Source organism: Polyodon spathula, chromosome 2 (genome assembly GCF_017654505.1).
Source record: "Polyodon spathula isolate WHYD16114869_AA chromosome 2, ASM1765450v1, whole genome shotgun sequence".
Classification (NCBI taxonomy): Eukaryota; Metazoa; Chordata; class Actinopteri; order Acipenseriformes; family Polyodontidae; genus Polyodon; species Polyodon spathula.
In genome coordinates this window covers 78,629,810-78,645,007 of record NC_054535.1, presented here as the reverse complement: position 1 = coordinate 78,645,007, position 15,198 = coordinate 78,629,810, and the positions used below count along the sequence as shown (strand labels likewise).

At 38.2% G+C, this 15,198-nt stretch overlaps 1 protein-coding gene across 2 annotated transcripts in view; it reads right to left on the bottom strand.

Moving 5' to 3' along the window:
• LOC121301414 (lysosome membrane protein 2-like) overlaps positions 1-15,198 on the bottom strand; it is a 42,833-nt gene that overhangs the window by 11,795 nt on the left and 15,840 nt on the right. For both annotated transcript variants that reach the window (XR_005947620.1, XM_041230796.1), the window contains exon 9: positions 11,685-11,758. Coding sequence is in view for 1 of the 2 variants with exons in the window: in XM_041230796.1 (XP_041086730.1) it covers positions 11,685-11,758 (74 nt within the window). In the remaining variant the exon portion in view is untranslated. The remainder of the gene's footprint in view (positions 1-11,684; positions 11,759-15,198) is intronic.

Sequence of the window (15,198 nt, the reverse complement as noted above, 5' to 3'; positions counted from 1 at the left end):
CCCCTACGGCTACAGGGGATCAGAGTAATAAACTATCTTGACGACTGGTTGATCTGTTCCCAGTCGCAACAGGGAGCACTGGCCAACATAGCGATTATGACTGTGCATCTGGTCAGGCCGGGCCTCACCATAAACTATGCAAAGAGTCAGCTTATACCAGTGCAGTGCACCATGTACATGGGGCTTCGGCTGGACTCCGCTACGATGCATGCATACCTGTTGGACGACAGGGTTGCAGCTATACAGAAGTGTCTCTCCCTGTTTCAGCAAGGATCGCAGGTCACCCTAAGATTGTGCCAAAAACTACTGGGTCTGATGGCCGCAGCTATCTCGGCCATTCAGCTGGGTCTGCTTCGCATGTGCCCGCTGCAAGCATGGCTCATTGCGTTTCACCTAAATGCCAAACATGACAGATGCCACCAGCTGACTGTCTCAAGCATGCTTAGCAGCCCTATGCTGGTGGAGGGTTCCCTCTCACCTGCGCAAAGGGAGTGATACTGAACCACCAGGTGGTGACGACAGACGCCTCCAATCTGGGTTGGGAACCGGTCTGGGAAGGCAGAAGAGACCGCGGATCCTGGTTGCAAGCGGTGTTCTTTGCTCTCTACCACTTCCTCCCAGTGCTGAGCGGCACACATATGCTGATGTGGATGGCCAGCACAACAGTGGTGGTGTATGTCAACCACCAGGGAGGCCTATGGTCCCCGGGGTTACACTGCATATCTTTCAAGCTGCTGATGCGGGCTCAGAAGAATCTGCTGTCCCTACAAGTGACGCACATTCCCGGAGAGGTGAACTGGGCAGCGGACCTCCTCTCCAGGAGCAGTCCGCATCCGTCGGAATAGTGACTCCACCCTCAGACAGTGGAGCGCATTTGGGAATGGTTTGGGAAGACACAGGTCAATCTCTTTGTTTTGGCAGAGACGACACATTGCCCCCTGTGGTACTCCCTCCACCGCTCAGATGGTCCACTCGGGGTAGATGCCCTAGCGCATGAATGACCCAAAGCGTTTTTGTACATTTTCCCGCCTGTACTGCTGCCCCCGGCTTTTCTCGAGAAAGTCTGGTTAGAGAAAGTATCAGTTCTTCTAGTGGCCCAAGAGAATATGGTTCTCGACCCTGTGCCAGCTGTTACATGGCCAGTCGTGGGAGATTCCACTTTGTGTGGATCTCCTCAGTCAGGCGAAAGGCTCTCTTTGGCACCTGGAACCAGGCAGGTTCCACCGATGGGTCTGGCCACTGAAAGGGGCCGCTGGCTAGCCCTAGGGCTATCAGACGCAGTTGTGGGAACGATGCAGAGTGCTAGGGCAGACTCCACTAGGTCTTTGTATACCTATAAGTGGAAGTATTTTCAAGCTTGGTGTCTGGCTGGGAACCATGACCCCATCACTTGCCCTATGCCAGTCATTTTGCAGTTTCTGCAAAAAACTGCTCGATACCTTCCACCTTGAAGGTGTAATTAGCTGCTATCTCTGCTTGCCATGCCCCCGTAGATTCTATGTCTCCGGTTGCGCATTTTTTGGCTACCCGCTCTCCTAGGAGGACTGTTCTCCCCGAATGGAGTCTTAATATTGTACTAGAGGCTCTCATGAAGGCCCCGTTTGAGCCCTTACACTCCATAGAGCTGAAGTATCTGTCTATGAAGACAGCCATCCTCTTTGCTATAACCTCCACTAAGCGGATCAGTGAGCTGCAGGTGCTGTCTGTACACAGCTCCTGTATGCGTATTTGGGAAGATGTAGGGTGTCGCTGCGCACCAATCGAAAGAATTCCCCATGCTCACATATTATTTTACCTGCACGTGAAGGGCTGTGCAATCCTTGTGTCTAAATACAAATATACATTTTAAACACTTGTGCTCGTAACCCATATTTATATCCTGTGTACTTTATACATAAACACCAACATTAACACACTACAGACAACATAAAACACTTAATAAACATAAAGGGGCGGGACACTCCGCCACACCCCCACCCCATTTGTGCTTGAGCCCCGGAGCACTCAGAATCACCGCCTGCGCACCTATTATCAGTGATTAAAGCCTGGTTTTCAAAAAAACTGATTATCGCTCAACAGTACTGTATTGGTATAAGAAAAAAGTGTGTTTTAAAAAAGTAATTCAGCTTTCAATCACTTAAAATATGCTGATGATAATGTAAACAACACCAAACTACAGACAGTGAGTCCCATAAACACGTTACTGTTTATAGATAAGAACTCAACTTATGAATATACTGTGTTATTATGTTTTAAGCAACATATTACGATAATGTTCACTATGGTAATTGTTTGTTTATTTGTTTTAAAATGTTTAAAACGTGGCCTGATCTTTGACCTAGTTAGTACAACTGGCCCCCTTTGCTAATGACATCTTCAGTCAACATTATTTCTAATAATCAAGACAATCCGACACTTGTTCTCTACTATTGACAGCTTGTTAAAGCCTAACTGTCCCTCCACATGACCACATGTCCCGTTCACATCAGCTACGCAATAGTTTCTTGCAGTTTTTAAGTCTAAGATTGACAATATCTGTCTACACATTAGTAGCTTTTTTCAGACTCCTCTTGAACAGTCTCTCGGTCTGTCGGGCTTTGTGGAGTCCTCTCTATCCTGTTTTACACCTCTCACTCTTAATTCTCTTACAGACCTGGCCCTTCGTATGAAAGCCACCCGTTGTTGGATCTAATCCCCTCTGTTCTTTTTCAGTCCTGTTTTGAGCTGCTCTGCCCCTTGGTGTTAATTATTATAAATGAGTCCCCGAGTTCTGGTGTGGTTCCAGTTGCTTTTAAAACTGCTGCAGTCACACCTATGCCTAAAAAACCTCATATGGCCTTGGATAATCGTAATAATTTCCACCCCATTTCAAATTTGCCATTTCTAGCCAAGCTTCTAGAAATAGCTGTCACTAGGGAATTAAACTGGCATCTCATTGCTAACAATCTTTTTGAACCCTTTCAATCTGGCTTCCGGCATCTTCATAGCACTGAGACTGCCCTGGTCAAAGTCACTAATTTTCTGTTAATGGCTGCTGACTCAGGTGCTTTATCAATTTTAATCCTATTGGATCTTAGCGCGGCATTTAACATTGTAAAATCACAAGATCCTACTTGATAGATTAGAGTGTTTATTTGGTCTCTCTGGCACTGCCCTTAACTGGTTTAGATCATATCTAACAGGATGTCAACAATGTATCTCCCTGAGTGGGTTTAACTGTTAAGATTCCTTTTTTTCACTTTAGAAATATTGCCAGACTGCATCCCATGCTTTTCTCTACCTGCAGCAGAAAAACTGGTTCATGCTTATGTTTTCTCCAGGATCGATTACTGTAACGCCCTTCTGGGGTGTCTAATAGCATCCTAACTAAAATTTAATTCATTCAAAATTCTGCAGCCAGAATTTTGTCTCGGACCCACTCAAGAGATCACATCACTCCTGTCTTAGAGACCTTGCACTGGCTGCCTATCAGGTTTAGAAATGATTTAAAAATTTTAATGCCAACATAAGGATCTTCATGAGCTAGCTCCGACTTCTGTCAGATCTGTTACCTTTTTACACTCCCACTCGCAACCTCCGCTCTGCTGATTTCAGACTGCTGTGTGTCCCGCCTGCTCACCTGCGCTCTATGGGCGGCAGGGCCTTCTGTTGCTATGCCCCCAAATTATGGAACTCTATTCCACTAGAGATCAGGGACTTGGCTTCTTTGAGTGTTTTTAAAGTTAATTTAAAGACTTTTTTAGAAAGGCTTTTTTATGATTTTTATGATTGTTTTATTTCCTTGTGTTTTTTTTTATGCATAATCTGTTTATTTACTGTTGTACTATTAATTGTGAAGCGCTCTGAGATGACTGCTTTTAAGGGCACTGTACAAAATAAAGTTTATTATTATTATTATTATTATTATTTTTTGTTAAATTTGCCGAGCGGGCGAGTTTCTAACCCTGTATGTATGTACGTATGTACGTGTGTGTATATATATCACATTTCTTTGTGCATAATTATCTGACAGCATAATTTAATATCATATTGTATTGTGGTATTTTACATGTCATTGTTTATTTTGTTTTTTAAAACCTTAATAAAATAGAATACTGAAATATATTTTTTTTCAATCCAATTTGAAATAAAGAAACAGCCAGCAAATCTCTATTTTATAGTAGGTTAGATAATATTGTTTATCCACAATCTAGATTATGTATATTACAAAGTCCATTGTATCTCTGCTCTGTCATTCTATACAGTTTTTGTATTCAGAAGACCCCAATATAAAACTATGTACAGACTGCAATCTATTGCTATTTTCTGATCTAAAGTCATTTATGAAGGTGAAGTTAATTATCAAATACATAACCAGGAATGATTCGATTCTTTGACAATGAATAATAAGAACATGAGGAGGAAGGATAAATGTAGTTGTAGACCATGATGAAATTATGCACACAGCATTTGAAGGGCAGCAACAGACTGAAGAACATTTCCAAGATCATATTCTCTCATTTTACCGAGTAATTTTTGACCGTTTAGTTGGAATATTTCCTTATAATGTATAACAAAAAGGCTACTTTTTACTCCTGCTATGAAATACTTCTATCATTTAATATTGACCCTTGCCCTATAAAAATAAATTAAACCTGTGCTGGTTTATGTTGAAACTTATGTTTAAATACATTAAAGCATATTTACTCTTTCATAAATTTAGTTAAAGGTAATCTTCCTTTATATATGCCAGGTTTTATACACAGATTACGCAATAGTCTTTATTTACACTTCAGCCTTTGGTTCACTTATTTGCATGGGACTACCCACAGATTTGTATCACTTTTAAAGTTAAATTTACAAAAATGAAAGCCTGAGGAAGGACCAGATGACTCTGAAAAACTTGTAATTTAGGCCATATTATGGCATGAACAAGAAAAGTCAGTCTGTCACGGAAACCCTGAAGCATTACAGCACTGAAAAACAGACTACATGAATTAGTACTGTAGCTTAGCTTAACGAACATAAGCATGCCAGAACACGTCTGCAAAGAGGGATTTAAGTTACAAACACCCCAGTCGCGGGACACACACACACACAAATACTAAACTCCAGGGACTTGCTTGCAAAGGGGTTATTTCTCTTCTGCTAAGTGGTTAACTCCATTTATCCATTTATCTATTTATTTATTTATTTCTTTATTTATTAACAAATTTGCCTGTTATTCCATACAAACAAGTCACTTTCCAAACTGGGGTGGTACCAAACTGTGTACAGTGGTTAACTTCTTAATTTACAGTTTGGTTGGCAATATAAAGGAAGGCAATTGCATTAAGACAATAATCTCAACTCTCTATAAAAAGCAAAAAAAAAAAAAAAAAAAAAAAAAAAAGTGTCATATTTTAATCTACAAATAAAATCAATAGGTATGGTTTCCTTAAGGAAAATGTTTCTTTGTTCCTTTGGAGGTAGTCCAAGAAGACAGTACCATAGTGGTGGACTTATTTTTATGAACGAGTGTTAATAAAGTTATAAAACTCTGTGACAAGGACTTGTTTAGAACAAAAAGTAATTTAACTAGCCAGCACATTAAAAAAAGAACACACATTATATTAAAGATTCTGCTTAAACATTGATTTAACACAATGAATACCCTTTTTACACTTTGAAATGCACTGTACAATAAAAAGTTTGCTAATCGTCCAATTAATATCTTTACACCTTGAACTATGTATCAAACATGAACAGTGTCTCGTTAGCCTCACCTCCCAGTACTGTGTCTGCCTCAGTATTATTCAGGGACAACCCACACCCACACACACACACACACCCACACACCACTACTTTGTTTTTTATTATCAGTTTAACAGTGCCCATTTGGCTTTTGATAATTTTTCAGCACAGTTCTGGAAATGTACTTTGTCAAGCAGTGTGAGTTTTGAGTAGTGCGATTTTAACATCTGGAAAGTAAAACTAAATTGCAGTTGTCCTGTACTTTGGGCATAACTACTACCTTTAGACGTAGGCAACACCATTAATCTACAGAACACATTTACAAAGCTGCCAACTTCGCATGGTTGTTGCATACTAATATATATATATATATAAAATTATTTTTCCAATCCTAAAATTCTGGGTGATGCAGAACTGGACCATAGCTGTAGACTTATCAAAAATGTAATTTAAAAACAGAGTAGTTGACTAATTGCAAATAGAACTACTCGGGATGATTGTAAACATCATAACAAGTGAAAAAAATAATATAAAAATATGAAAGTCATTTGAAGTTACTTTCTATTTAAAAAGATGCCATTGAGATCCAGTGTCAAGGATAAATCTGAATGCAGGTCAACAATTCACTTCCCATTGGACTATTCTTGGTATTGGTTGATAAAGAATTGCAGAGCTAAATGCAAAACTACCCCCAGCAGCTGTCCACCAAACCCAAATCACTACTTTCCTCTAGGTAAACATCCTGCACCAGATTCCTCCGGAATACGTTTATTAGCTTGGTTGGATAAGTGTTCACCCCCCTTGTAATAGCAATGCTAAATTAGCTCAGGTGTAAGCAATCCCCTTCAAGAATCACACACCAAGTTAAGTGGCCTCCGCCTGTATTAAATTGTAGCGATTCACATGATTTCAGGATAAATTCAGCAGTTCCTGTAGGTTCCCTCTGCTGGGTAGTACATTTCAACCATGAGCACCAAGGTGCTTTCAAAAGAACTCCGGGACAAAGTTGTTGAAAGGCACAGATCAGGGGATGGGTAAAAAAAATATATATATATATATCAAAAGGCCTTGAATATCCCTTGGAGCACGGTCAAGATGATTATTAAGAAGTGGAAGGTGTATGGCACCACCAAGACCCTGCCTAGATCAGGCCGTCCCTCCAAACTGGATGACCGAGTAAGAAGGAGACTGATCAGAGAAGCTACCAAGAGGCCAATGGCAACTTTGCATTACAGACTTTTTATGGCCAAGACTGGTTGAAGTGTGCATGTGACAACAATATCTCAAGAAGGAAGCCATTACTCAAGAAAACCCACCTTGAATCCTGTTTGATGTATGCAAAAAAAGTTTGACATGTGGCAAAAAGTTTTGTGGTCTGACGAAACTAAAATGGAACTTTTTGGCCTAAATGCAAAGCATTATGTTTGGTGCAAACCCAACACAGCGCATCACCCAAAGAACACCATCCCTACTGTGAAGCATGGTGGTGGCAACATCATGTAATGGGGATGTTTCTCATTGGCAGGGACAGAGGCACTTATGAGGATAGAAGGGAAAATGAATGGAGCAAAGTACAGAGAAGTCCTTGAGGAAAACCTGGTGCCCTCTGCAAGAAAGCTGAAACTGGGACAGAAGTTCACCTTTCAGCATGACAACGACCCAAAGCACACAGCCAAAGTTATGCTGGAGTTGATAAGGAACAAAAAGGAAAATGTCCTTGAGAGGCCCAGTCAGAGCCCCAACCTAAATCCAATCGAAAATTTGTGGCATGACTTGAAGATTGCTGTCCATCAAACACTCCCAAGAAACTTAACAGAGCTTGAACAGTTTTGTAAAGAAAAATGGTCAAATACTACCAAATCTAGGTGTGCAAAGTTGGTAGAGACCTGTCCCAACAGACTCACAGATGTAATTGTTGCCAAAAGGTGCTTCCACCAAGTATTAACTCAGGGGGGTGGAGACTTATCCAATTATGATCTTTCAGTTTTGTATTTAATATATATTTCTCAATAAAAACTTTTTCCCCCTTAACAGTGTGGAGTATGGTGTGTAGATAAGTGGAAAAAATCCTCATTTAAAAATTCATGAAACTCTGAGGCACTGACACAACAAAATGTGAAAAAAGTTCAAGGGGTTGTAGACTTTCTATAGGCACTACATGTAAACACAAAGTCATCAAAATTCTTTATTTTTGGTGCAGTGAAGCACTGCAATTTGAAGGTAGAAACCAAAAACATTAGACTTTGAAAAGCAGTGTTTTCTTCGATTGGCAAGAATTTACTCAGTAAGTTGAAACAACTGGTACTACATACAAGTTAGATTTCACTATTTCAAAAGCTTCTACAAACAGAGACTGCCAAATCCATTATTTTCAAATTCTGCAATACGAGTGAGTTTCAAAAACATTAACAAAATGTTACAATTTTTTTTTTTTTTTTTTTTTTAAGTTTTGCATCACCCTCTAATAAAATGAACTAGTTTTCAAATGAAACTTGCTGAATAATGTTAAATTAACATATTTAACTAGATATTGCTTTGTCATTTTCCAAAAATTGAAAAATGTGGCATTACGAAATCTAACATGAAATATTGTAGTAATAGTGTAGTTTCTGGTAGATGTTTGCAGTATCATTTTGTAGTTATTTCGAAATTATATTCATATAGTTTATTCTTTTTATTTATTTTTTTAAAATGATGTCTCCATCCTAAGTAACATTCTAGGTGATGCAAAACTTTTAGCCACATACGTATGGTGAGGTACTAAAAACTACTGTACTGTACCATTCAATTTTTCTACAATATTGTAAGAAAAGTCAGTCACGTAGTGCATACAGCTCACGTGTGCCTGGGTGGAGACTAGTGGTATCACACCGTGAAAATGCCCAGCGGCGAGGTCACATGCCAGTGTAGCATGCAGAGGGAAATAATAACAAAAGAGAAATGTCAATCCAACTCCAAGGAGGTCGGTTTATTTTCCCTTTCTTTTCTTAGTTTCTTAGCAGTTTCTAAGAGTCGCAGGACTGAACTCTAATATACGGTGCATTTCTTTTTCTTCAACCAGCAATACAACTAAACACCGTCTTCTGATCCTGGCAGGGATTGATCCCGTGGCTATCCCCTAAACCGCAACGCCACTGTGAGAGCTACACTAGCTTCTGCTTGACATTCCAAAACACCACACCCCTGGCTGGCTGTGAACCAAAGAGCCGATGCAAAGATCACGGGTGACCTGCTAATAGTAATGCGGATAACCACTAAAACTACTGCCACCACCTTGTCAGTGGAGACGAACGACATTTTATCAGTATACAATTAAGCCGTGAACAGCCTTGTCAATGCTATATTAAATAAATAAATCAATTATTTAAACAAACAATGTGCTAAATCTGTGATAATTGATGTATAATTTTACAATAAAGTTATCAAATCAATTACATTACACTGACTGTTTATAATCCAGACAAATGTAAATCTAGCACGCTGAAAATGTGTGCCTTGCTGCAAGGTTTGGAGAATGCGTTTTTCTAAAGGCTGCATGCGACGTCAGAAAGACAGCAGACAAGAGCAGCCGGCGCAGCAAGCTCTGGGTAACAGAACGCAGCAATTGAAATGTGTCGTTGACAGTTTCCTTCAAAACCATTATCAAAATACAGTATCAGTTCACTAAAATATCTTTTTCAGACACTTTGCTAAGGCTGCAAGTACCATCACTGGATTTAAAAGAAGCGTGTTTGCGGTGGGAAATGCGTTCACCGCTGTATAAAGGAATTATGATAATTGCAGTGTAGAATAAAAGGAATCGTATTAATACCGTAATGTAAACCGAAAAACCGGTATACCGACCCATCACTAATACATTTTACTCATATTCATTCAATTCTTGTTGTTTCTATTTGTATTATTTTGCCATACTGTGTTTTGTATGCATTTCTTTATTAAGTGCTGCATTTATTTGAGCTGGGGTAAGGGAAAAAATGTATATGTTTCATTATTGAGAGCAACGTTTATTTGAGGCCGGAGGCTATTACAAATCTGATATCTGAATGTGGCGCTTATACAAGGGCGGCAGTAATTCAAAGTAATACAGTATATATTCTTAGATACATATACAGGTCCATAGTACATCCCCATTACTGGACTTCAATAAAATTATTACAAAATAAGGAAAACCTTTTGGCAGGGGACAGCACCTGTATTAATAAAAAATAATTAAATAAAAAAAGGTCAGTAATTGTGAGCAGGAAGTTACTTTGCTATTTGTGATGGTAATGGCTGATGCTACAGGAAATTGAAATGTTATATTAAATATATATTTTTATATTTATTACACACACACACACACACACACACACACACACACACACACACACACACACACACACACAGGCTCTCAAAAGTATTCACCCCCCTTGGACTTTTCCACATTTTATTGTGTTACAACATTGAATCAAAATGGATTTAATTAGGAGATTTTGCCACTCAACACAAAAAAGTGTATAATGTCAAAGTGAAAAACAAAATCTACAAATTGTTCTAAATAATTTTTAAACTTACTTTTGTAAAACTAAAGCAGTTTTATTACGCAGTTACTATTTGATTTGATTTTTGGTCTCGGTTTGCTTTTGTTCATTTGCAGAATGTTTGATGAAAGTGAAAGCAATAGTTTGTGTGCTTAAAATCTTGCTCTGTTCAACTTAGTCACTGGCTCTTCCGAATGTGTTGTACTCCACCACAGAAAACCTGTGTACAAATAACTTTTCCTGAAGTCAATGATTTATTTTTCTACCTTAAAAATGGCCCTGTCCGTTGATTAAACATTGCCATTCAGTTTACTGCAGATGATTCACAAAAAAAAATAATAAATTTGAAATCGCAGCAGCTTTACTTATGCTTTTTAAAATGAACTTGTGTAACCGTTCACTAGGGGCACAAGGCCTTGTTTGAATGTTAGCTTGTACAGTATACCAATATTGGGTCAAATGAAATCGATCTGACCTAAGACCAGCTTCAACTCAAAGGGCACTGCTTTATCTCTCAATGCCATGACAATCTATAAACTCTGCTCACTGGTATTGCCTTGGTGAGGACAGTAACTATTTGCTGTAGCAGATGCAGAGATCATTTTAATATTAGGTTTGCAGAGTCTACAGTATGGGTTGCAATATCATTGGCTCTATTCTGGGCTTTGCGGGAAAAGCCTCTTAGCACTGTCAAAGTCATACCCTCAAAGCATACAGATGAAACATGCATGGTTTAACCGAAAAATTAAAAAAAACAGTTGTTAAAAGGAAAAATACATTTTTTAAAAATGTCCATGACTTCTGTTTATAACCTGAATGAACAGATGTCAGTTAGTGTAGCTATAGAGGTACTATCGGTTCAATTGTATTGATTGTTGCAATATTAAAACCAGGGTTGGGGTCAATTCCAATTCCCATTCCCTTTTAATCAATTCCAATTTCAATTCTTTCAAGGGAATTCGTTCGACGCACTTAGAATTAGAATTGGAATTGTTTAAAAAGAAATGGGAATTGGGAACCGATTTTAAAAAAGGAATTGGAATTGAAAAAAAGGGAATTGACACCAACCCTGATTAAAACAAAGGATCAGTTTTGAAAAGATAGAGAAAGAGAATCACTTAGTTTAGTCATTGGTTGTTAAAATGTGCCTACTAACTCTTGCATGGTGATGCAGGGGCCCAATATGTAAAACATTCACTAGCCTCCAGCAAGTACAGTCACAGTGCTCCCTAGTTGTATCCCTTTACAGCACAAATCAATTTCTAAGTCAGCATGGTCACGACTCCCAGCATTATAAAAGGTGAAACATGAAAGCCCCAATTCGAAAGCTTAATGGGTAGCTACAGTATAATGTTTCTAAAAGCAGTTACTACTTCAGACAGGTTTCATTTTTTACTGCGTTAAACACAAATTTGACTTGCTGAATAAATGCATTTTGTAAACTTTACTCACCTAAAATCTTCAATTTTCTCAACAAAGACGTTCACCTGGACTCGCTTAGCACCCCTCACAAGAATGCCTGTGAGCTGTTGTGTATAAAAAAAAAAGAAGCAAATTTACTACATTTCCAAGTTGTGGAAGAAAGAGAGAGAGAGAGAGAGAGAGAGAGAGAGAGAGAGAGAGATCCTACAAAACAACTGAAAAAGTGGACTTAAACCAACTGACTTAAATCATGTATCTAACACACACTGAAATTACAAAAATTAGAATGTCACTTTCCAGGATCGTACACAATTAGGAAACAAACTTTTTTTTTTTTTTCTAGTTTAAGGTATGCTACAGAGCAGTTATCAACAACTACTACAGGGACAGTGTAAAAGTGGTCTTTATATACAAATGACTTTACAGAATTGCCTTCCATCTGTTATCACTGCTGTATCTCATTGTTTTTAAATCAAAAATATTATTTTTAAATAAAACTAGCTTTATTGCACTTTATTAAACTAGCCTGAAGAATATTGGTATAAAAGGGACTATACAAATATAAAATTGTATACATGTGTATGGTCCTTCTACACAGTTTTGGCTGTACTGCACAGTATGGACCAAATTGTTTTTTTGTTTTGTTCTTTTTCTTTCTTACAGGGCTCAATGGTCTCTGTGACCAAGCAGTTGTGGGTTACATATTAACTGGAAATACAATGTTTGGATATTGTAAAAACAGATTATCAATCTTAATGACCTTTGTGTGTAAATAATAAAAATAAAATAAAATAAATAAAATTAAGGCTTATAAAAATCAGCTTTCATTATTCCAGAGGAGCAGAGTAGAAAAAAATATTTGCAGGCAAAGGACAATAAAACAAAAACAAAACAGAGTCCTACACTAAAACAGATCTCTTGACATAAACTAGTTGTACTAGGGACTGAAGAAAGACTAGTGTCCAAATACATCTTACTGTAAGCTATTTTGACCCATCTGAGCTTTGTCACTCCAAACTTATCTTGCATTATTAAACTTTGTCCACATTTAAAACCTGAAACAGCTCACTGCAGTGTGAGACTTGACCATTCCTTATACTCTGTCTGTAGCATGGGTCTGGTTCTGTGAGTACTTAGACTCTTTTGGCCTAAAGTCCAAGTCCCACCCCCAACCCAATGCTAGTGCAGTGTGTGTATCATGTGCAACTGTAAACAAGTTAATTGCTGTGTAAATTTGACACAATGTATTTGCTTTGTTTCTGCGACTGAAATAAGTCAGTACTATCAGCAGACCTAAAACACGACAACAGTTTTTGCCTGAGAATATATGAGTTCAACTAATTTGAAACAATATAACGAACTGAAGTACTTGATTGAATGGCCAGAGAAACAATTTAGAACACTGTCAGCCCTAGTTTATGAAAGCATTTTTATTTTCTTTATAGTAATTTGTTAATCTAAAACTGGGAATGTAACACCTGTCTTTTTATAGCAATGCAATTTACTTAATGTGTTGGGAATCGGAGACCAGGAGCCAGCATTACACTTCAGCCATCAACACCAGGCAGAAGGATATCTACATCATCAGATGGAAGGAAACGCAGATGGATCATATTAGTTAACAGTAAAAGAAGCTATGTCTTAGTTGGAGCTTATCTTGGTGAGAGCAGAGCCCAATATCAGCATGAAGTTTTAACACCTACTTTCATATAATGGAAATCATGATTCACATGCTTGTCTTCAATTTTGTCAAACAAAGTAGTGTTTCTGTGTGTGTAAGTGCATTAAGTGCAATTCTAAATGCCACAGCAGCAAGCCTTGCAAAAACAAATAGTGATCTGTATGTTTCTAAATTTAAATAGTGATACTGTTTCTAAATGACAGCTCATTATGGTTTCTTTATATGTGTCTAATTCGACTGAACTACTTTAAATTCTACCTGATGACTTCTCTAAATAATCAAAGCAGTGTTATAAAATGATATTCCATAGCCTAGTGGAGCTCTCAATATGGTTTCTTTTGAAAAACCTTTTTCTTTCTTTTTTTTAAATTTTTTTTATATAGCCTTTCATAGTGGACCACCATCACAAAGCGCTTTACAAGATACGAGACTAGGTGTGAACTATGCATCAGTTGCAGAGTCACTTACAACGTTTCACCTGAAAGACGGCGCACAAGGAGGTTAAGTGACTTTCTTAGGGTCACACAGCTTTAACAGTGTAAAAGGCAGTAGTGGGCAGCTATGCAGGCAGAATTTACAATTAACCCCATTTTACTGATGTCATTGTATTTATCCTTATCTATACTTATACAGTACATAACATATCTTTGACTTTGAACATCGAAATACTCCACATTACATAATGACATACAGGACTTCAGACCAAGCAGGCCAACATCATACTGCCACGAGGTGGTCCTTAGAAGATCATCAATATACCAGTGCCCTACATTGTAACTGATACCATATGCATATTTAGGTACTGTTATTGTAAGATCTAGGTCATTTTAACACTGTACATACAGTACCGGAGCCTAAATGTTAGCATGTTGGTCTGTATATTGCCCACTTCATGGGACTATTAAAAAAAAAAATTAATTAAAAAATGTATTTTTACAAATCCTATCAAGTATGAACAAACCTTAGTTAATTAGCTTCATCAACAAGGTGTCCATCACTAATAGTTACTCATTGTATAAATAATATCTGTAACACGCATGATCAACCCAGTAATAAAAGTTCTGATTTTTCTGAGTCCTGATTCGCTGTTTATTAACAGGGAACAAAGAGCAAACACAACACCATTATAAAATCAGCAACATGCCACTAAACGCTGTGAACAAGGAGCATTTTTTTCCCCAGCTGTGAAGGGTGGGTTTTTTTGCAGACTAAATGTCCATTCAGACCTGAGCTCACCTTAAATAACTTCCCTCTGGCCCGTACTTTCTTCTGACCAGAATTAAGGGGTCATTCTCAGATTGCTTAGTGCTTAAAGTAGGTGCTGTGCACACACCAACTGTACTTTGGTTGCTCTGCACTTGATTTTAAAGTGATATTCTCAAATTGAGTTTGTAGGATTTCAAGCAGTGCAAAAACCATGCAGCAGATCAAATGTCGATGAAATGTTAATGACTTGGTACTGTGTTTTACCATGCTAGCCGTGGTGAAAAATAACTAGTACATGGTGTAAATACTGACTGCATCAGTCTGAGAATAGCACACATCAATGTGACATGCAAAACAAACAACACTGAAAATAAAGGGCGTGTTGGCCACAAAAACAGACAAACAAAACAGACGTGGACGAACCCAACAAACAAGTACCACGCTGGCACTTCCAGCGTGTCGTAGTAATTGTTTGCTTTAATTCTCTCCAAACTCCACTTTGTTCTCCACTAACGAACACACAGTCCTGAGCGAGTGCTTCGTGCATCTAGATATATATACAATTGTGCTGGGATTCAATTACCAATTAATTATTCACTTGAATCCCAGCATGTGAACTAATCTGTGTACTCCCGTGCTCACATATCAATACCCACT